We start from the raw sequence: 21,507 nt of genomic DNA, 5'->3' as shown, positions 1-21,507 counted from the left end.
CTTGTTTGCCTTGTTTCCATAGACTCCATTCCAGTTTCCTTAGTAAATACAGATGCAAAAAAACCCATTTAATATCTCTCCCATATCTTTTGGTTCCATACATAGCTGACCACTCTGGTCTTCAAGAGGACCAATTTTATCCCTTACTATCCTTTTGCTCTTAACATACCTGTAGAAGCTCTTAGGATTATCCTTCACTCTGACTGCCAAAGCAACCTCATGTCTTCTTTTAGCCCTCCTGATTTCTTTCTTAAGTATTTTTATACTCCTCAAGCATCTTATTTCCTCCCTGTTGCCTATACATGTTATACATCTCTCTCTTCTTCTTTATCAGAGATCCAATATCCCTCAAGAACCAAGGTTCCTTATTTTTATTCATTTTGCCTTTAACCCTGACAAGAACATACAAACCCTGGTGTAACACTTTTAACTGCAAAGGAATATAATAAGTGGCAGATTGCAGAATACCTACTCTGCGTTTTTAAGTGTGTACTGCTCAATTTTTATCATCATCTATATTTTGCATAGTATGGGAATTATTGTGGAGATATCTGAGGGAGAGGTTATACCCAGATCTATCTGTCGGGATGGCACTGATTGAGGTCAGGCAATGTCAGGTCGAAAACCCTTATGACCCAAATCAGCCCTTGAACTTGATTACAACCATCCATAAGTCTTCACTCCAGGGAGAAGCAGAGCATTTTGACAGAGATACCCTCACTTAAGGTAACCCATGGGAAAACAGAAATCTGGCACAAGCTCGAGGAAATGATTGGAATTCACTGGATGTACCAAAAAGATATACATGTGTTGGGAAAAACAAAGTATCACAGGAATATGTGGGATAGTATGGCCCAGGGGATGCAGGATGGTACATGGTCAACTACCAGGAATGCCAGTAATGAAGAGAAATATCACTTCTTTAAGGGGGAAGTGAGACAGTGACACGGGGAGGTGAGTGTAACTGGGAAATGATAACGTCAAAGGTTCAGAGAGTTGATGACCCTGCCATGGATTATGCAGAACAGAAATATCGAGTGTATGAGGAGTATTCAGGATTGGATAATCCAGGGAAGAATGACCCAGTCTTACTGAAAATGCTAAAGGAAACCTGAGCTCAACCCACCAAGTTTCAGATTTGGGGATAGCAGTGGGATCAACTTACTCCGTGATGGTATCATGGGCCAATGAGATAGACTAGAGAGGGGGAAGAGAAGTCGTAAAGTGGCTGTAGTGAATGTAGCTGCCATGACATCACAGAGAAATTGCTGGGGCAGTGTGGTGAACTACATATACCTGTCTGGACATGTCCCCCGCTGACTGCTCCTGTGGCTCCTCCCACAGACCCCGGTATAAAGGCGATTGGAGGCACTGCTCCTCCCTCAGTCTCCAGGATGTTGTGTGATGGTCTCTTGCTTCTGATAGTGCTCTCTTCCAGCTAATAAAAGCCTGTCTCTCGCCTCACGTCTCCGAGAGTTATTGATGGTGCATCAGGCACGCAGCAAGGAACTGCTGGAATAGATGAGGGAGGGTAAAAGAGGTGAGTTGTTGCAGCCACAATTGGAGGCAGTGTCCGAAAAATAGAGATAAGTGTGAAAGTCACTCACCTGAGCAGGCAGAATCCATGGCAGTGGCCTCTCTTTCTGATTTGACTGCTGTCCAGATTATGGAGCTGGTGAAGTTAGACAAATAGCTGCCTACAGTCTCTATTGCCAGTAATGGCCTTCCACAGATGTACACAAGAGGTTTATTAGGGGCTAGCAATGTGAAATGCTAGTGCTCAGTTTCTTACCTCTCAATGCAATATCTTTATTAACTCATTTCCAGCCCTTCCATGCAATTGTCAGCATCTTCTGATGCAATATGCTAAAGGCCCCAATTTCTCCAATAACTGAACTACTCTAATACAAGCTCCTCCCAGAGCAATATCTCACTCTCCTCCCCTCCCCATCCCAAATACAATATCCAATGAGCCTCTTGCCTGTTCATCACAGTGCAATATCTCACGCATCCCACCCTGTGCAATATCTGAAACAAACAGAGAAAATGCCAGAAACAATAAGCAGGTCAGGTAGCATCTGTAGAAAGAAAAATCAGAGTTAAAAATTTCAGGATATGATCGCTTCATCAAAACTCAAAAAGAGAGATAAAAGATTAAGGCTAGTACAACCGGGTTCAACACCACTGTAAGGAGTTTGTATGTTCTCCCTGTGACTTCATGTGTTTTCTCTGGATTCTTCAAGTTTCCTTTCACATTCCAAAGATATACAGATCAGTAGGTTTAGGTTAATTGATTATAAGGTTGTAATTGCTTGCATGGGCTCATTGGGTTGGAAAGGCCTGTTATCTTGCTATATCTCTCTTAAAAAATATAAACTGCCAGTAAGGGAGAGGGGAGGTGAATCAGACAAAGGGAAAATCTGTGTTGAGGCCCAGAGTTGTAATGGGACAGTAGGTTGTGACAATAGCCACTGCTCTACACACTGTCCTTACACACCTGGAGAAGAGGGATGCTTATGTGAGAATGCTGTTCTTGGACTACAGTTCAGCATTCAACATCATAATTCCGCCCAGGCTTGACAAGAAGCTCAGAGACCTCGGCCTTTACCCTGCATTGTACAGCTGGATCCTGAACTTCCTGTCAGATTGCTAGCAGGTGGTAAAAGTGGTCTCCCTCACTTCTGCCCCTCTGACCCTCAATACAGAAGCCTCCCCAGGGCTGTGTCCTAAGCCCCCTCCTTTACTGTCTGTATACCCATGACTGTGTTTGCCACCCACAGCTTCAATCTGCTAATTAAATTTGTAGATGATACTACAGTGATTGGCCTTGCCTCAAATAATAACAAGGCAGCCTACAGAGAAGAAGTCATCACCCTGACACAGTGGTGTCAAGAAAACAACCTCTCTCTCACTGTTGCAAAAACAAAGGAGCTGGTTGTGGACTACAGGAGGAATGGAGATAGGCTAGCCCCTATTGACATCAATGGATCTGGGGTTGAAAGGGTGAACAGCTTTAAATTCCTCAGCGAGGATCTCACACGGTTTGTATATACCGGCTAATGTGGTGAAAAAAGCACAACTATGCCTCTTTCACCTCAGGCAGGTGAAGAAGTTTGGTGTGGGTCCCCAAATCCTAAGGACTTTGTACAAAGGGGCACAACTGAGAGCATCCTTATTGACTGTATCAATGCCTGGTATGGGAATTGTACTGACAGAGGTGTAACTGAACTACTCTAATACAGCTCCTCCCAGAGCAGTATCTCACTCTCCTCCCCTCCCCACCCCAAATACAATATCCAATGATTTTTACTCCTCCTGTATGTGAAGGATGTAAGAAATAAAGTCAATGCAATTCAATCTGCGGAGTGTTTTGGATTTCCAACAAGTGTTTTCTTTTTATTGATATGCAATATCTGGCCTTGCTTGCCCATCTTTCAGCATTCTCTGAGTTGACCCTTGCTTACCTATCCCCGTGCATTGTCTTTTAGACAACTTCCTCACCCATTCCTGTGCAATGTCTGAATTCCTCCTTGCTCAGCCTTCCCTTTGCCATCACCTCTCCCTGCACAGACCTTCCCTACCTCCCCGCAGTCAGTGCGCAGGCGCGCTGGAACCGGCAACGATGAGGCTACGTTCGTCCCTGTTCGGCTGCTGCGGCCTCCTGGTGCAGCTCTTTGGAATGGCCCTCTTCCTGCGCGGCTTCTTCCCCGTGCCAGCCAGGTCGTCGGGCTTCACCAAAGCCAAGGTGTCGGATGTGCCGGCAGAGCCAGCCGGAGGTAACGGGAGTGGGGTCCCGGGCCTGCTAATGGCGGTTCCTCAGTGCCGGAGCCGCTCTGCACGGGGAGAGGGGGCAGTGCGGGGAAGTATTTCATTACTGTGTCCCGGCCAGGATTCCGCAGCCCTGTCACCGTCTCTCTACCCCTGCTCTCTTAGGGGTGGAGGGAATAATAAAGTAACTTCCGCCTGTGTTACTCCATCCCCGGCACTTATTCCTGCAGACGCGAGAAGTGCCACATCTGCCCCAACACCTCTTCCCTCCCTCCCTATGATTCAGGGCTCCAAACAGTCCTTCCAGGTGAGGCGACGCTTCACCTGCGAGTCTGACAGGGTCATCTGTTGTATACGGTGCCGCCTCCTCTACATCAGAGAGACCCGAAACAGCCTGGGGGACTGCTTCGTCGAGCACTTCGCCCTGTCCGCTGCAAAAGGCAGGATCCCTCAGTGGCCACCCGTTGGAATTTGACTTCCCATTCCCATTCTGACATGTCAGTCCATGGCCTCCTCAGGTTGGAGCAGCAACACCTCATATTCTGTCTGGGTAGCCTCCAACCTGATGGCATGGACATTGATTTCTCAAACTTCTGATAATTTCTACCCTCTTCCCTTCTCTCCCTTTCCATTCCCATTCTGGTTCCCTTCTCCTTGCTTCCCCCGTTGCCACTCCTTCCCTTACTTCCATGTTCTACTGTCTTATCAGCTTACTTCTTCTTGAGCACTTGACCACTTCCCATCTATCACCCACCCTCCCAGCTTCTTTCTTCACCCCCACCTTTCCCCTCACTTGGGATTTACCGATCACCTGCCAGCTTGTGTTCTGTCCCCTCCCACTGCCGCCTTATTCTGGTTTCTGCCACCTCTCTTTCCAGTCCTGATGAACAGTCTCAGCCTGAAGCATCAACAGTTTATCCCCCCCAACTCAAGCCTGACTTGCTGAGTTCCTCCAACATTTTATGTGTGTTGCTCAAAATAGTTTGAAATTATTATTTTTAAAACTTGATTATGTTACATTCAGTTATTTTTTACTAATTAATGTAGGAAAAAACATTGATTTTCAGTAGTATTGAAGACTGCATTCCAAATGGACTTTTTATTCATTTTTTTTGGATCAAGATCACCCCTTGTCCTTCAGGAGTTGGTGGTGAGGTGTCATCTTGAACTTTGCAGACCACCTTCTGAAATTAATCTCAGTGCTGTGGAACATGTGGTTCCAGGATTCACACCTATTGATGATGAAACACTGGTGGTAGAAGATGGTGTATAACTTCGAGGGGAATCGTCAGGTGGTGTGTTCCAGTGCGCTTCCTGCCCTTGTCCTTGGTGATGGAGATTGCAGATTTGGAAGATGTTGCTGAAATAGCTCTGACTAACCACAGCACTGCTCATCGATAACGAGTGAACGATAATAAGGTGACTCAGTTTTGAAGGAACTGATGCTTACAGAGGTTGGAAGAGAACATTGGAACTATTTAGTCCTGGTGACTTTAGAGGGTCTGTTGAAGTTAAATGGGCAAATGTAAAACAGGGATTTTCTCAAAGGATGAACAGTGACTGAGAAAATCCCTGATTAAAATTTTCACAGAATGCAGCAGAATGGACTGAACCTCGCTGGACTGGGCCCACTATCCAGAATTGTTGTTAATGTCTTCAGGCAACCTTGGGTAGGATGGGAGAACAAATCTTATTGGCTGGTCTGCTGCTCAAGTCATTATTTAGTAGTGTAATGCAGAACTGTGCTTTCTCAATACTGAACACTACCCCATCACCAAGTGACTGTTGAAAGAAGGGGAAGCTGGGGAAGGAGCCTGGCTTGCTGTCAAAGTTGTTAACGACTCAAAAGTTTTCATATGTTTCTGACATTCAGATGTGTGAACATCACAACTGAAGGAAGCTTTTAATTAAAATGCAAAAAAAAGCACTTGGGATTACAGTGGATTAGGATACAGTGTTCATTGGGACACATTGGGATCAGTACATTTTGGCCCAATTCTGTCCTAATTAGCCAAAGTTTCATGGAAATAGTTAAAAACGTATTTTAATAAAAACACTTTAACTGAGTAACAAATTACGTATTTAAATGAAATGCAGAACAAATTAGAACACTGTTACTATAGTACTATAAAACTGTGTATTAGTTCTAATAGTTATCTACAGAGGATACCACATTGAACAAACTCAGCACAGTCACCTAGTGCAGATAATGGACTGCCTTCAAATAATGCATCTTCCAAATCTTCATTTTTATTGTAACATTCAAGATGATTGTAGGTACCTTCACATTCTTTGTTACTCCTAACTTGTTGAAGTGAAATCATTTCATTTTCACTCACAGCTGCTTCTGGCATCTCCAAGCCTGAATGCTTGAAATTGCTGTGAGCAAAAAGGTTCTGAATTGTCTTACTGCTTATTTCTTGCCAATGATCAGTGACAACAATCATTGTTTCTTGAACACAAATACACATAAATGATGCTATTTTAAAAACTGTTCACTCTAAGCACAGTGTAGTGTCTAACAGCCATGCAAGTGCATGCAACTCTGGTGACTGATCATGCACTAGCTCTAGATTCTAAAGCTGGTTCCCAGCACTGAACTCCATGTTGGGTTAAGGGGATTTAGAGGTGTCTAAGCCTCTCCTCGAAGGAGGAAGTAAGTCAGAGGCAACCTGGTATTGATTATTGTAACACACACAAAATGCTGGAGGAACTCAGCTGGTCAGGCAGTATCTATGGAAAAAATTGAACAGTTGACATTTTAGGCCAACACCCTTTTTCAGGACTGAGAAGGTAGGGTCCATGGCCGCCTCTTGTGCCATGATAAGGCCACCCTCCAAGTGGAGGGACAACACCTTGTATTCCATCTGGGTGCCCCGCCCCCCCCAACCTGATGGTATGAATATCAATTTCTCCCTTTGGTAAAACAATTACCCTCCCCCCCAACCTTCCTTTATTCCCCACTCTGACCTTTTACTTACTTTCACCTACCTATTACTATCCCCTGGCTCTCCCCCCTTTCCCTTTCTCCAATGGACAACTCTACTCTCATCAGATTGTTTCATTTCCGGCCTTTGACCTTTCTCACCTGCCTGGCTTCACCTATCACCTTCCAGCTAGCCTCTTTCCCCTTCACCCACCTTTTTCTTCTGGCATCTTCCCCTTTCCATCTCCAGTCCTAATGAAGGGTCTCAGCCTGAAAAGTTGCTTTGGATTTCCAGCATCTAAAAACTTTCTCATGTTTGTGATTGATTATTGTAGCCTCATCACCTTGGGTGCATATCTAATTGTTCAGCTGTCATAACCTAAACATGACATTGTGCCATATTGACTACATCAGGGAGGCTAACAAATTCTAATAGTTAAAGTATGTGTGTAAAGGATATGTTAATTCTTTTGGTTTAGGCTTTGCATCAAATCAGACAAAACCACCACCTCCATTGTTTGGAAGAGTTGTGATTATGCTGGTGGATGCTTTGAGAGAAGATTTTGTCTTTGGAGTTAAAGGAAAGCAGTTCATGCCATATACCAGACACTTGGTTGAACAAGGTTCATCACACAGTTTTATTGCTAAAGCGTGGCCTCCAACAGTTACTATGCCCAGAATTAAGGTATTTTTTTAAAAGAACTATTTGCAGTTAGTAGAAATAAAATAAATTAAAACCATCAATATATCAATAAACACAATGAATTTTGTTTATTTTGTGGTGTCTTATGATAAGAATGACAGGTTAGCAAGTTCCAGTAATGTCATCAATGTTTGAAATAAAATTATCATCAAAGTATGTACAGTATCTGTTGCCATATTGCAGGCATTTATTGGGGGGGGGGCAGGTCAAATCCAATAGAATTTATGTGCATAAAAAAATACTGTGATCATGAATTGGATCAGTTGTTAAAAGTGGGTCTCTGGGTCACAAAATCAGTTCAGAGGAGTGGTGTTTGAAATTATCCATGGCAGTTCATAAACCTGTGGCTCCTGATAGCTTGAATTTCTGCTTTGTGTTCTCTCTCAGAGAAAGGGTTAAAAAATTTTTGAAGAAGAGAGCGTTGCTTTTTTCTTTTATTTATAAGTGGGTGTCATTTCTCAAAGTGATGCATTAAAAAGGGTATGGGAGCATACTGTCTTGTTACGCCTGGGAATAGAGTGTGAAACCCTGATGTTAAGTGGAAACTAACAATTATTCTTGGGAGGGTTTGCTTGAATAGAATTTTAGAGTCGTCAGATGGAATGTTTTCAATGTCTTTTTTAAACTTGAACTTATTTATTTATTAGAGATTCAACACGAAATAGGCCCTTTTGACCCTTTAAGCCACGCCACCCAGCAAACTCCCCCAGTTAACCCCAGCCTGATCGTGGGTCAATTTACAATGGCCAGTTAACCTACTAATCTGTACATCTTTGGACTGCTGGAGGAAACCAGCACATTTGGAGAAAACTACACGTTCCACAAACTCCTCACAGAGGACACTGGGATTGAACTCTGAACTCTGATGCCCAGAGCTGTAATGATGTCAGCGTAGACTTTGAGCATTAATAATGAACTTATGCATATTTTCTTAAATGTTGACAGCATTTTTATTACCTTTTTCTGTGTGAATTTGTTTAGGCAATGATGACTGGTAAAATACCTGGATTTATTGATATAATCATGAACCTGAATTCTGCTGCTCTGACAGAAGATAATCTAATCTGGCAGGCAAAAGCTGCTGGAAAAAGAATTTTGTTCTATGGTGATGACACTTGGGTCCGAATGTTTCCTGATCAATTTATAGAACATGATGGAACTACCTCTTTCTTTGTATCCGATTATACTGAGGTCAGTATATATTCTTGACACCCTTTGAACTTGTTCTGGTGACCCTCCAAATTCTGAAGACTTTTTTAGATAAATCCCTATAGTAACCAAGTGAATGGCAGAAATATACAAAAATACAATAAAATTAAATTTACAATCATAATTTATACATAATTTAAATACATAATTTTTAAATGGGAATAAAATTTGATATTTTATATCATGTTTTGGAACTTTGAACTGGACCTTTGAAGCTTTGAACTGATGAACTTTGACTTTTATCTTCAATAGTTCAGTAGTTCCATTTAATATCAAAGAAATGTATACAATATACATCCTGAAATTCTTCACAAGCATCCATGGAAACAGAAGAGTGCCCCAAAGAATGGGTGACATTTAAAATGTTTAAAAGGCCCCCTACACTCGCCTCCTACGCACAAGCAGCAGTGAAGCTTAGTTTTACATTCTCAGCTCTAAATCAGAAGGTTGCTGGTTCAGTATCATACCTAGAACTGAGAATGTTCTAATCAGGCACAACGGTCCAGTACTGATAATTACACTGTAAAAGAAGATGATGAAATTGAATTTTGGAAGCAGAGTAGAATGAGCAATCACAATTTTAATGCTCATGAACCGGATAAATTCCTATATTAATGGCTTTATAACACTTTAAATCAGCTTGAGGATGTGAAAACAGCTGCTTATTTCTGAAGTTACTTCTTAGTATAAATTGATTTATTCACTTCATTCATTAAGCAACGTTGCTTGTTCCAATATTTACCATATGAGAGTCCTTTTTGATTATCTTTCTTGCACATTGAGAATGTTTTTCTTGTGTTCACCAGAAAAGAAGTTGTAAATCTTATTGCTATTCTTTGCTAAATCATTGGTGTCATTAAAATCAATTCTTTTAAAGTGTTAATTACTATGTTAGTATAAGATTCATAATGCCTCCCTATTTGTTACTCTTGAATGGTGTTAGTTTTGATCATTATTATAAATTTTGAAGTAAAAAATGTCTTTAATATTCACAGGTAGATGAAAATGTAACAAGGCATTTGGATAAAGTATTAGAAAGAAACGATTGGGATCTATTAATTTTGCACTACCTTGGATTAGATCATATAGGTCATCTGGCAGGACCAAATAGTCCCTTGATCGGACCAAAACTATCAGAAATGGATAATGTTGTTCAGAAGATTCATGAAGGACTTCTATCCAAGGTTTGTAAAGTTTTATTAAAATTAGCATTAATCTTGAAACTACTGAAATTCAGCAATGTAAAAGTAATGTTACAGTTGTATAGAATTTGGTCTAACTTAATATGGTGTAATATTTCAGTGTAGAAAATACTTCCTCCTGTAACCATAGGTTTTAAAATTAAAAATAAACATGTAATCCTATTTAGAATAAGTTAAGAATTATGTCCCATGTATTAATGTATTTCTGTATGACTTTACAGGAAAGTGAAGCTTCTGTGCCCAGTTTATTAATATTGTGTGGGGATCACGGGATGTCAGATACTGGCAGTCATGGAGGTTCTTCAAAGCATGAAGTAGACACACCACTAGTTTTCATTAGCTCTGCTTTCACAACGAAGAGTGAGTTACAGAACTTTTCAATAACCGTTATAAAAGTTCTGCTTTTGCATTTTACACATTTTTGTTATTTTGAACCTTTTAGGTGCTGAGTTTTTTCATTGCTATTTAACTTAATGTTTCCAATCTCTTTGTAAAGTTTAAATGTAAATTTTCTCAGTTATGTCCTACCTATGACTGTTTGCTGAGGCTTAAAATCAGAAGAGTGAGATGGTAATTTTATTTAGCCAAGATCAATGCTAAGATTTAACTTAGTGCTCAGGATGTGCTCCCAGGAATCAGTACTACAATTGTAGCCTCAAGAAAGCGATAGCACTGTTGTGGAAATTTGATTGGGAGCTTGAGCCTCTCCTGGCACCCCGAGAGCAATGGTTCGAGTATTGTTGCATGGCTCACTGTGAAGTGAGCCTCATAAGAGGTGGCTCCCTGTGAGCAGAGTTATTGGTCAAGCCAAGGTGAACAATGCATTGAAGTGTAGTACTTCAGGCTGGTAAGTGCAGACTATTGCTGGGGGTTGGCAGTGGGCGGTTCAGATTGTCCAAACTTCTTGTGGATGTGATGGAAGTAGTTGCTGCCACATCTGTTAGGTCCATCACTCTCTTCAGTCTGTGGTTCTCACTATAATAAGAAGTAACATGCCATTTGTTTCCTTCACATCCACAAGGCAGTGCTGAGAGAGTTTACAAAATTTGGGTGGTCTATTCAATAGAGAGGTCTGCAAGTAGCCCACTGTTGCCAAACTTGTCAAGGTGCAGCACTGAATTCCATATCTCAGCACTGTTCACCCCAGCCAGTGCAACGTCACCCATTGCAGGCAGGCCCTACACTTAGTAGCTTACACTGCATTGAGACATGTGGCAGTGAGATCACTGTTCCATTGTTGCAGGAGCTCCAGAGAAGGGCAGGTTCCTGGCACAGGGAGGTGCACACTTGTGAATGTTCTGCTTCCAGGACTAAGTGTGCTATAACAAATTGGTATTCTGTGGAAAATAAGGCTTTGGTATATCTTGTTTGGTTAAACACTTATAGTACTGTGCAAAAGTCTTAGGCACATACAAGATACATAGCTTGGGTTCCGAGGACCTTTGCACAGTATTGTATTTTTCGAAGTGGATCAAGTTTGTAGATCTGGCGGGAGCAAAGGATGTTGGCAATGGCAAGGGTGGAGTACCCGCAGGAGAGGTGTAGGACAGGTAACATAGAAGGAGTGCCAGGGGTGTGGGTTGGCATGGGTGCAGACGTACCTAGCCCTGAGACTCCAGGCAAGGTCATTTGATTCCAAGGAATTTGTATGTTGATCATTATAGAATGTCGCTCAGGTGCTTCCCACTCCCTCCCCTCTCCCTTCCACTTTTCCCAACCATGATTCCTCTCTCCCTGCCCCCTTCCCACTTTCAGCCCACAGCAGAAATCCATATCAGAACCAGGTTTATCATCACTCATGTATATAAAATGATATTTTTTTTGCAGCAGGAGTACTGTGCAATACAGAAAATTACTAGGGAATAAAATTATCAGGGATATTATATATAATGTCCTAAGACTTTGGCACAGTACTGAATTCCATCTTTGATGGTTTTATTTATCGAATGCTTGTTAAGATTTTGATAGTTTTGCTGAAGATGTGAATTGTCCAGTCTTGGGTTCAGTATGATCTTTTTAAACATTATTAATTTGCTTAGCATGAATGTTATGTGATTTGGTATGGTACTTGAACCCACATCATCCTGATTTGGAACAGATTCTGACAAAGCTATCTTTTGCAGGCTGACATCACCACAGTATGGAATGACATGAATCAGGCAGTACATTATAGAGTTATTGAGCACAAAAGCTGGCTCTTCCACTCACTATAACCTTCTTTGTCCAACAACCATAATTCCATTTTCCTGCATTAGCAGCTAACCTATTCTTTGTAGGAAGTGTTACAGGTACCTGAATCTAATATGCTCTGCATTTTGGACACCACTTTTTACTTAAACTCAAATCAACTTATTGGTTGTATATTAGGAAATATAGAAAATATGCAAGTATCAACCTCGAAGATATTCATGGTCCCCCCTCATAGAATTAGTGACTTCATTCTATTAGCCATTGGGCATATTAAAAAAAAATGTTGCAAGTCAATACCTCTTAGACTAGCACTTCCAAAGATGTGCTTTCGCATATTGGTAGAACATGGTTATCCATTTAAAGGATGTCTCATTTTGTAATCCATTCACTCCACTGATATTTTGCTTTTGAGATTCTCAGGTCTACATATAAATGTTTGGAAAGGAGCAAAAACTCAAGAATATGGTTTTACAATGATTTGACTTGTTAAATAGATGGCAATGCTTTTTATGATCCTCATAAAACCAAAAATATGCTCCTTGATGTTTTTATTTCAGAATCAGAAAATGTTGGAGATACTGGAACTGCTGGAGTTTGAGTAGAATATGTGGAGAGAGAAGCAAAGTTATTTCATTTTGCTGAACTTTCATGTATTTTGTTTCTTCTTTCACAGATGCTACCTAACCTTCTGATGAATATATCCAGAATTTTGGTTTTTATCTTGGATATTCAGCATCTAGTTTTTTTTTTGTTTTCTTGGGTGATTCTATTAATTTTGCAGATCAATGAATTGAAATGTTATGAAATTACAGTTTCTGTTGCTTAACTAATCTAATTAGAAGTAACTAAATTTTGTATAATCTTTCTTCTGGATCCTAGATAAAATAATTCATTGATGTTTCTCATTATCATATTCCTAGATTCCTTTGTTGCTTCTGAATATGTGGAGCAAACCGATCTCACATCCACTTTAGCATTAGGATTTGGTTTGCCTATCCCTCGGAACAATTTGGGGCATCTCATTCCATCTGTCCTAGAGGAAAGACCTTTACGAGAACAGCTAAGATACTTGAATCTTAATGGATACCAACTTAGTCTTCTAATTCAGGAGAGCATTCCTGCATATGAGAAAGGTGAGGCCAATTTGCTGTGTTTCGGATAGCACAAGGTTTAACTCATGATCCATTGAGAAGTCTTCACATTAACTCCAAAAATGTGAAGGACATTTTTTTGCCTTTTCAGTTTATGGTTCTATACTTTGATATCATTGCCTCTTCAAAAGTAGTAAGCATATTTTTCTGACTGCTGGTTAGTTTTGAGATACCTTGGGTATGCATGAATCTACTGTAAGAATTTTAATGAATTGGGAATGACACTACTTCCTACTCTTAGCATGTGATATACCCCAAAGGTTTTTAAAGGTTTATTCATGTTTAATTGCATACAAAATCCTGTTCATTTGTACTTTCAACAAGGTTTGCAAAAATATTTATTGTTTGGGCCTCTGCTTCAACTAATTCAGTCTTATTCTACTATCATTCTTCTGTAGAATTGACTGTCTGCTAGTGCTTTAATATATTCATCTGTGATTTTTAATACTTCATTTAGCTTCCCATTCCTATCTTAGTTCCCGTACCCATAATCTTAAAATTCTTGGTATTGACATTCTTCCAAATCTGCCCTCAAGCATCCCTGATTTTCTTCATTTTGTTTTAAAAGTAACCGTTTTGGGAAAAAAATGGGGAATTCCCTCATGAAGCCTCAAACTTTCCTATTTTAAGCTGATACACTAAACCTGTTTCTTTGACCAAGCTTTTGGATATTGTCCTAATATCTCCCTTTGTGGCTTGATAAACAGTTTCATCAGGTAATGCTCATTTAAAATATCCCTGATCTTTTTTTGCTATGTAAATAGCAAGAAGCCATATAATAGCTTTTTACTAACGAGTGGCTGGGTACTGATGTGTGCAAATCCAAGTCATTAAAACAAAGGCAAGGATGGGGAAAATGCTTCACTATTTTTATTTATGCTGCCTAGGTTGAGGGAGTGGTTGCCGTTGTGCCTGTGTTCTAGAAAGGAAGGTAAATTCTATTTTGATTAAATTCAGCTAATCTAATCAACATTATGAATAACTTCTTGGCATCCATAATTTGATGTTAACTTAAAGAACATTTAGAAATGCCAGTATAACCTTGTTAGAAGATAAATTGTACAGAAAGTATTTGTGTTTTTTAAAAGAAAAATAATAATTTGAAGCAATACTGTGTTTATATAACTTTTTCAGAATAAATATCAACAAATTTTACTGTAACTGTTAGAATTTTTTTGAATATGTGATGCAGAAGGAAATGTTAGTTGATGAGCAAGAAGAAAAAATATTACTTCGATTATCCTGTACTATTGTTAGGATGTATTTTGGATTTGAGCTATACCAAAGTTTATATGATCTGTCACAAAGCTTGTTTTGAAAGTTTCCTCTTGTAAATTCTCAATTCTTCCCCAAAAAATCTGTTTTCCAGGATTCATTTCACCATAACTAAGTTACAGGAATCTGAGGTGGTTGAATATTTTTATTATGGCAAATTTCCTCACCCTAAACAGTGTTTTGATTTGATCTTTTTGCAGATGCTGGGTACAAACTATTTCAAATAGCACTAAAATCTCATGGTTCCTGGATCAAACTTTATTTGGAAGGTAACACTTCAGAGACTCTAGCAAATGTAGGGAAAAAAGTGTTGAGGCAGTATTTGGATGCACTGAACTTCATGAGCTCCTCGCTTTCCAAGGTTGTGGCACAGTATGATATGTACTCAATGATTGTAGGAACAATCATTGTGGTAGAGGTAGGGTCAATTGCATATTATTCACTTCTCCTTTCCTCTCCTCACTATTCCATTTTTTTAAATAGTTTTTTTGTAGAGTAGATGGTGGATTGCAATTTGGATTGGCTGAGGCAAGTACAGCATCTGCCATTTTAGTAAAGGCTGCTCTATCTGTGACCACAATGCACCTCCAAAATAGGTTAGGCCTTGTGGTTGTGCAAATGACAGGTCTAAGACATGTCTATGGCCCTTTCTTTAACAATGTTAAACTGTACATGTTTACAGAATGCATGCATTATTAAAGAGAGGAGATTTATTTTAAAACTACTGTAGCGATGTACTACATATAGAGCTAGAGACAAAGACACACAGTCGGTAAGTTGTTTCGAGACTAGTTTATTCAAACTTTGCGGCGCTGGCTTTTAATCCCTAGTTCCCACCTTCTCCAGGCGGAAATGACATCAGAGGTGCATTACCAAAGTTTCCCCCCACGCACTGGCTATTTGTGAGCCGGTTCGCCTGCGCAGAAAGTGGGTCGCCACATAAACCCCCCCCCCCCCAGAACCGGCGATACACCCCCCCCAATGTCTACAGTCTGAATCAGGCTCTGTTTGGCCGTCTGCCTCTGCGCCGCGGTGCCTGAACCTCGACTGGCTGTGCCAAGTCCACATGGGCTGTTTTGAGTCGGTCCACCGTGAAAACCTCCTCTTCCCCCCCAATGTCCAGAACATACGTGGACCCGTGGTTCCTGAGCACCTTTTACGGCCCCTCGTACAGCCTCTGTAGCGGTGCTCGGTGTGCACCCCTTTGTACAAACACAAACTTACAGTTCTGCAGGTCTTTGGGTATGTAGGTTGGAGTCTGTCCGTGCTGTGAAGTCGGTACGAGGGCCAGGATGCGGAGCCTTTTGCATAGTCTGTCCAGGACTGCTGCGGGTTCTTCCTCTTGCCCCCTCGGGGCTGGTATGAACTCTCCTGGGACGACCAGGGGTGCGCCGTACACCAACTCGGCCAACGAGGCGTGCAGATCCTCTTTGGGCGCTGTGTGAAGTCTAAGCAGGACCCAGGGAAGCTCGTCCACCCAGTTAGGTCCTCTCAGGCGGGCCATGAGAGCCGACTTCAAGTGACGGTGGAAGCATTCCACTAGTCCGTTCAACTGTGGGTGGTAGGCAGTTGTGTGGTGTAGCTGCATTTCCAAAAAGCTGGCCACAGCTGACCACAGGCTGGAGGTGAACTGGGCGCCTCTGTCAGAGGTAACGTGGGCCGGTACCCCGAAGCGTGCTACCCATGTTGTAGTCAGTGCTCGGGTGCAGGAATCGGCAGATGTGTCGGTGAGCGGGACCGCCTCTGGCCATCTCGTGAACCGGTCTACCATTGTTAGGAGGTACCGCGCTCCTCGGGACACTGGTAGGGGGCCCACGATATCCACATGAATGTGGTCGAACCTCCTGCAGGTGGGTTCAAACTGCTGCGGCGGGGCTTTAGTGTGCCGCTGCACCTTGGCTGTTTGGCACTGCGTGCACGTTCTGGCCCATTCACTGACCTACTTGCAAAGTCAGTGCCACGCAAACTTGCTGGAGACCAGCCCGACGGTTGTCCTGATAGATGGGTTTGCCAAACCGTGTATGGAGTCGAAAACTCGCCGCCTCTAGGCTGCCGGGACGATGGGGCGAGGTTGGCTGGTAGCCACGTCGCACAGGAGGGTCCTCTCACCTGGGTCTACGAGGAAGTCTTGCAGCTGCAAACCCGAGACTGCGGTCCTGTAGCTGGGCATCGCGTCGTCTGCCTGCTGTGCCTCTGCCAGTGCTGCATAGTCCACCCCCAGGGACAGGGCCTGGACAGCTGGTCTGGAGAGTGCGTCCGCCACGACGTTGTCCTTTCCCGAGACATGCTGGATGTCCGTCGTGTACTCGGAGATGTAGGACAGATGTTGCTGCTGGCGAGCCAACCAGGGATTGGACATATTCGTGAACACAAAAGTCAACGGTTTGTGGTCCGTGAACGAGGTGAATGGCCTGCCTTCTAAGAAGTACCTGAAATGCCGGATTGCCAGATACAGTGCCATCAGCTCCCGGTCGAAGGCACTGTACTTGAGTTCGGGTGGTCGTAGGTGCTTGCTGAAGAACGCCAGGAGTTGCCAGCGCCCCTCGATGAGTTGCTCCAGCACCCCACTGACTGCTGTGTCGGATGCGTCCACTGTGAGGGTGGTTGGAACATCCGTTCTGGGTTGCACCAGCATCGCAGCATCTGCCAAGGCTTCCTTGGCTTTAACAAAAGCAGCCCTGGCCTCATTGTCCCAAGTAATGTCCTTGCCTTTACCCAACATCAGGGTGTACAAAGGACACATGATATGGGCTGCTGAGGGGAGGAAACAGTGGTAGAAGTTCACCATACCAACGAACTCCTGCAGGCCTTTGACTGTGTTGGGCCGGGCAAAGTGGCGGATCACGTCTACCTTAGCGGGCAGAGGTGTTGCCCCGTCTTTGGTAATCCTGTGGCCCAGGAAGTCGATGGTGTCGAGACCGAACTGGCATTTGGCTGGGTTGATCATGAGGCCGAAATCACTTAGGCAGGAGTAGAGCTGGCGGAGGTGGGACAGATGCTCCTGACAACTACTGCTGGCTATGAGGATGTCGTCCAAATAGATGAACGCAAAGTCCAGGTCGTGGCCCACCGCATCCATTAGCTGCTGGATCGTCTGTGCGGCATTCTTCAGGCCGAACGGCATTTGGAGGAACTCAAACAGGCCAAACGGGGTGATGAGTGATGTTTTGGGGATGTCTTCAGGGTGTACTGGGATTTGATGGTATCCCCGGATGAGGTCTACCTTAGAAAAGATTCTTGCCCCATGCAGGTTTGCTGCAAAGTCCTGTATGTGCGGCACTGGGTAGCAGTCAGGAGTTGTAGCCTCGTTCAGTCTGCGGTAGTCGCTGCATGGTCTCCAGCCCCCGGCTGCTTTGGGCACCATGTGCAGGGGGGAGGTCCATGGGCTGTCGGACCTCCATAAGATCCTCAATTCCTCCATCCTCTTGAACTCCTCCTTCGCCAGATGGAGCTTTTCCGGGGGAGCCTTTGTGCGCGGGCGTGGAGGGGTGGTCCCTGGGTTGGGATGTGGTGCTGTACTCCGTGTCTGGGCATGACTGCCGTGAACTGCGGTGCCAGAATTGTTGGAAAGTCTGCCAGGATTCTGGTGAATTCGTTGTCTGACAGCGTGATGGAGTCCAGGTGTGGGGCCGGCAACTTGGCTTCACCCAGGGAGAACGTCTGGAAAGTCTCGGCATGTACCAGTCCTTTCCCTTGCAAGTCAACCAGCAGGCTGTGAGCTCGCAAGAAGTCCGCCCCTAGGAGTGGTTGGGCCACGGCGGCCAACGTGAACCAGCTGGCGCCGAACTGCAGCTGCACTGTGCGGGTGCCATAGGTCCGTATCGTGCTACCATTTGCAGCCCTCAGAGTGGGTCCTGGCTTCCTGTTGCGGGTGTCGTACCCCGTCGGGGGTAAGACACTGATTTCCACTCCGGTGTTGACCAAGAAGCAGCGTCCTGACTGTTTGTCCCAGATGTACAAGAGGCTGTCCTGGTGGCCAGCCACCATAGTCATTAGCGGCACCTGGCCCTGGCCCTTGCAGGGCGGGCAACAACGGCAGGCTTCTGTGCCCCACCGCTGGTGGTAGAAACACCACTGTTCACTGGCCTCCTCACTCCTGCCTCTGTGCTGTGTGCGCCCCCCTGCCGGGCCTGGTCTGGTCTGCTGTTGGGCGCATGGCCTGGTAATCTGACCGATGGATGCCACGCTCTTCCTCTTGGCTTTCCACAGCACGTCTGCCCGGGCCACCACCTTCTGGGGGTCACTGAAATCTGCATTGGCCAGCAGCAGATGTATGTCCTCAGGCAGTTGCTCCAGGAATGCTTGCTCAAACATGAGGCAAGGCTTGTGTCCGTCAGCCAGGCCCAGCATCTTGTTCATTAATGCTGACGGCGGCCTGTCTCCCAAACCATCCAGGTAAAGCAGTCGGGCACCTCGCTCACGCCGTGAGAGGCCAAAGGTCCCAATGAGCAGCGCTTTGAACGCTTCATATTTGCCTTCTTCCGGGGGTGACTGTGAAATCCGCAACCTGGGCGGCCGTCTCCTGGTCAAGGGCGCTCACCACGTAATAGTAACGCGTGGAATCAGAAGATATCTGCCGAATCTGGAACTGGGCTTCTGCTTGGCTAAACCACACGCGTGGTCGCAGCGTCCAGAAAGTCGGTAGTTTTAGCAAAACTGCGTGAACAGATGAAGAGTCGGTCATCTTTGGTCCAAATCCCGTTTGGACCGTCGGGGTCACCAATGTAGCGATGTACTACATACAGAGCTAGAGACAATGACACGCAAGTCGGTAAGTCGTTTCGAGACTAGTTTATTCAAACTTCGCGGCTCTGGCTTTTAATCCCTAGTTCCCTCCCTCTCCGGGTGGAAATGACGTCAGAGGTGCATTACCAAAGTCTCTCCCCGCACGTGGGCTATTTGTGAGCCGGTTCGCCTGCGCAGAAAGTGGGTCGCCACACTACCATGGATATGTAAATTTAGATTGTCCTCCTTGGTGCAGAAAAGGTTAAGAGGAAATGTAATCATAATTATGCCTTTTTGAAAGAAAAGATTTGTTGTCTCTGGCAAGAATATTTTTAACCCCTACGATAAATTTAGTAGCAAAAGAACCCAGAGGAGATGAGGAATTGGGGAGTTTACTGGAATGTTACCTGGGTTTCAGCACCTAAGTTACAGGGAAAGGCTGAACAAGTTAGGTCTTTATTCTTTGGAGCGTAGAAGGTTGAGGGGGGACTTGATAGAGTTATTTAAAATAATGAGGGGGTAGATCGAGTTGATGTGGAAAGGCTTTTTCCATTGAGTAGGGGAGATTCAAACAAGAGAACATGATTTGAGAGTTAGGGGGCAGAAGTTTAAGAGTAACACGAGGGGGAATTTCTTTACTCAGAGAGTGGTAGCTGTGTGGAATGAGCTTCCAGTAGAAGTGGTAGAGGCAGGTTCGGTATTGTCATTTAAAGCAAAATTGGATAGGTATATGGACAGGAAAGGAATGGAGGGTTATGGGCTGAGTGCGGGCCACTGGGACTAGGTGAGTGTAAGCGTCGGCATGGACTAGAAGGGCCAAGATGACCTGTTTCCGTGCTGTAATTGTTATATGGTTTAACTATTTTTATTCATTGAATTAGTTAGGAAGTCATAATGTGTATGGAACAGCATAAAAGCTGAAGTAGTTCTTCAGCTGACCTAAGATTTGATAAAGTGATATCTGTGTCATGCTGTTGACTAGGATAATCAGTAAGTCTAGAGACTTTTGGCATCCTATAGGTCATTGTTGACAAGAGATCTAATTGGCCAAAGCTTTATTTTTGGCATTATGCTGCTTTTATGTTCACTGCTGATCTGTAGGTATTGGCTTGCAGTATAAAGACTTCCTGATTCAAAGTGGCTATCCCACATGGCAACAAACAGTAGTACAATGTAATGTTGACCTACAGGCAAGCCAGAATGAGCCTCTGCTATAAAACAGGAGAAGCAGCCCCCAGACTTTGATTCTCAAGTCTACTTTAGAAACATGCAGAAGCATCAAATAAAATAGAAAAATCAAATATTTAATTGAATATCATTTTAAAAAGCTGCATTCTTTGTTAAAAGAAAAGCATCAAAACTCAATTAAAAGGAGTCCAGTTGGAGATCCACTGCTAAAGGAACACCAACAAGTTCAAGGCTTTGCCTTTATGTGGTTATTTGAGTTCCATGGCACTTGTGTGAATAAGTGTACGATGCAGAATTATTACCTTATTGCTCTTGGAAGAACAGTTAATGGGAATACTATCATCTCTCTCATAGCGCTATCTAGAACAGACATCCTGTTCTTCATCACACTTGGTTAAAATCCTAAAATTTTTCCTTTTCACTTTCTTAGTTGATATGGCACTAATTCCTCTCAGACCTGTAGTTGAACCTCAGCCACAAGATGGAACTTAGCAGCATAGCAAGATTAATATATGATAGTAATTTCTTTATCTTTATTTAGTTTTTGATGTGATGATTGACGCCAAATATGTTGTTGTATAAGTAAGAGGGGTAGGCGTAATAAGCTGTAGCTTCAGCTGCACTCTTTCGGCCTGTTTTAAAGAATATCTATGATTTTGTTGTAATTTTGTCCTATGAAATCATCATTAAGAAATCATCGTTGTAAATGATGCTTTTTGTTATGTTTGTACTGACTGAAATAAATTAATTTCTTTCATTCATTCATCCTGGAAAACTAAGAGCCTCTGATGTATATATTCTGTTTTAGGTTATTTTCCTTCTGTTAGTAAGTATTCCAGAAGCATTGGGCAGCACTGCTGAATTTGAAGTACCTGTGTCATCACCGTTCTACTCCCTCCTATTCTACCTGCTGTGTCTGATGTTTGCAGCTATTCACGTCGTTGTGTGTACATCAACTACAGCATCCTGCTACTTCTGTAATTTATCCTGGCTCTTGGTTGCAATAGTGATAGTACTGATATCTGCATTGCAGTGTGTGCTTCTTTCAACGCTTTGGAAGCGTTTTGGTCATGGAAAACCTCAACGTAAGGTAAGGATTGCTTTGTCTGTTATTTCTAGTTATTGTTTTGGAATTAAGTTTTAGTTTAGACTTGTGGCAGACTCCAGTTT

The 21,507-nt window shown here is 43.2% G+C and overlaps 1 protein-coding gene and 1 long non-coding RNA gene across 3 annotated transcripts in view; one reads left to right on the top strand and one right to left on the bottom strand.

Moving 5' to 3' along the window:
* Positions 1 to 1,319: 1,319 nt before the first annotated feature.
* On the bottom strand, positions 1,320 to 3,647 carry LOC140726358 (uncharacterized). Its single transcript, XR_012098617.1, has 3 exons — positions 3,582 to 3,647; positions 1,608 to 1,672; positions 1,320 to 1,512 (listed from the first exon to the last, which is right to left on the bottom strand). It is a non-coding gene; the product is annotated as an uncharacterized lncRNA (long non-coding RNA).
* pigg (phosphatidylinositol glycan anchor biosynthesis class G (EMM blood group)) overlaps positions 3,530 to 21,507 on the top strand; it is a 31,993-nt gene continuing 14,015 nt past the window's right edge. The window contains exons 1-8 of one of the 2 annotated variants that reach the window (XM_073042625.1): positions 3,530 to 3,776; positions 7,174 to 7,379; positions 8,379 to 8,588; positions 9,602 to 9,790; positions 10,030 to 10,168; positions 12,919 to 13,131; positions 14,625 to 14,842; positions 21,146 to 21,427. In XM_073042625.1, the coding sequence (XP_072898726.1) occupies positions 3,623 to 3,776; positions 7,174 to 7,379; positions 8,379 to 8,588; positions 9,602 to 9,790; positions 10,030 to 10,168; positions 12,919 to 13,131; positions 14,625 to 14,842; positions 21,146 to 21,427 (1,611 nt within the window). In that variant the 5' untranslated portion in view covers positions 3,530 to 3,622. Of the gene's footprint in view, positions 3,777 to 5,061; positions 5,188 to 7,173; positions 7,380 to 8,378; positions 8,589 to 9,601; positions 9,791 to 10,029; positions 10,169 to 12,918; positions 13,132 to 14,624; positions 14,843 to 21,145; positions 21,428 to 21,507 lie in introns of those variants that run through there. The other variant, XM_073042626.1, reaches the window with a different exon arrangement.

This window comes from Hemitrygon akajei, chromosome 4 (assembly GCF_048418815.1).
Source record: "Hemitrygon akajei chromosome 4, sHemAka1.3, whole genome shotgun sequence".
Taxonomy (NCBI): domain Eukaryota; kingdom Metazoa; phylum Chordata; class Chondrichthyes; order Myliobatiformes; family Dasyatidae; genus Hemitrygon; species Hemitrygon akajei.
Note: the sequence above shows the minus strand (reverse complement) of the source record. Positions and strands in the feature narration are given on the sequence as shown.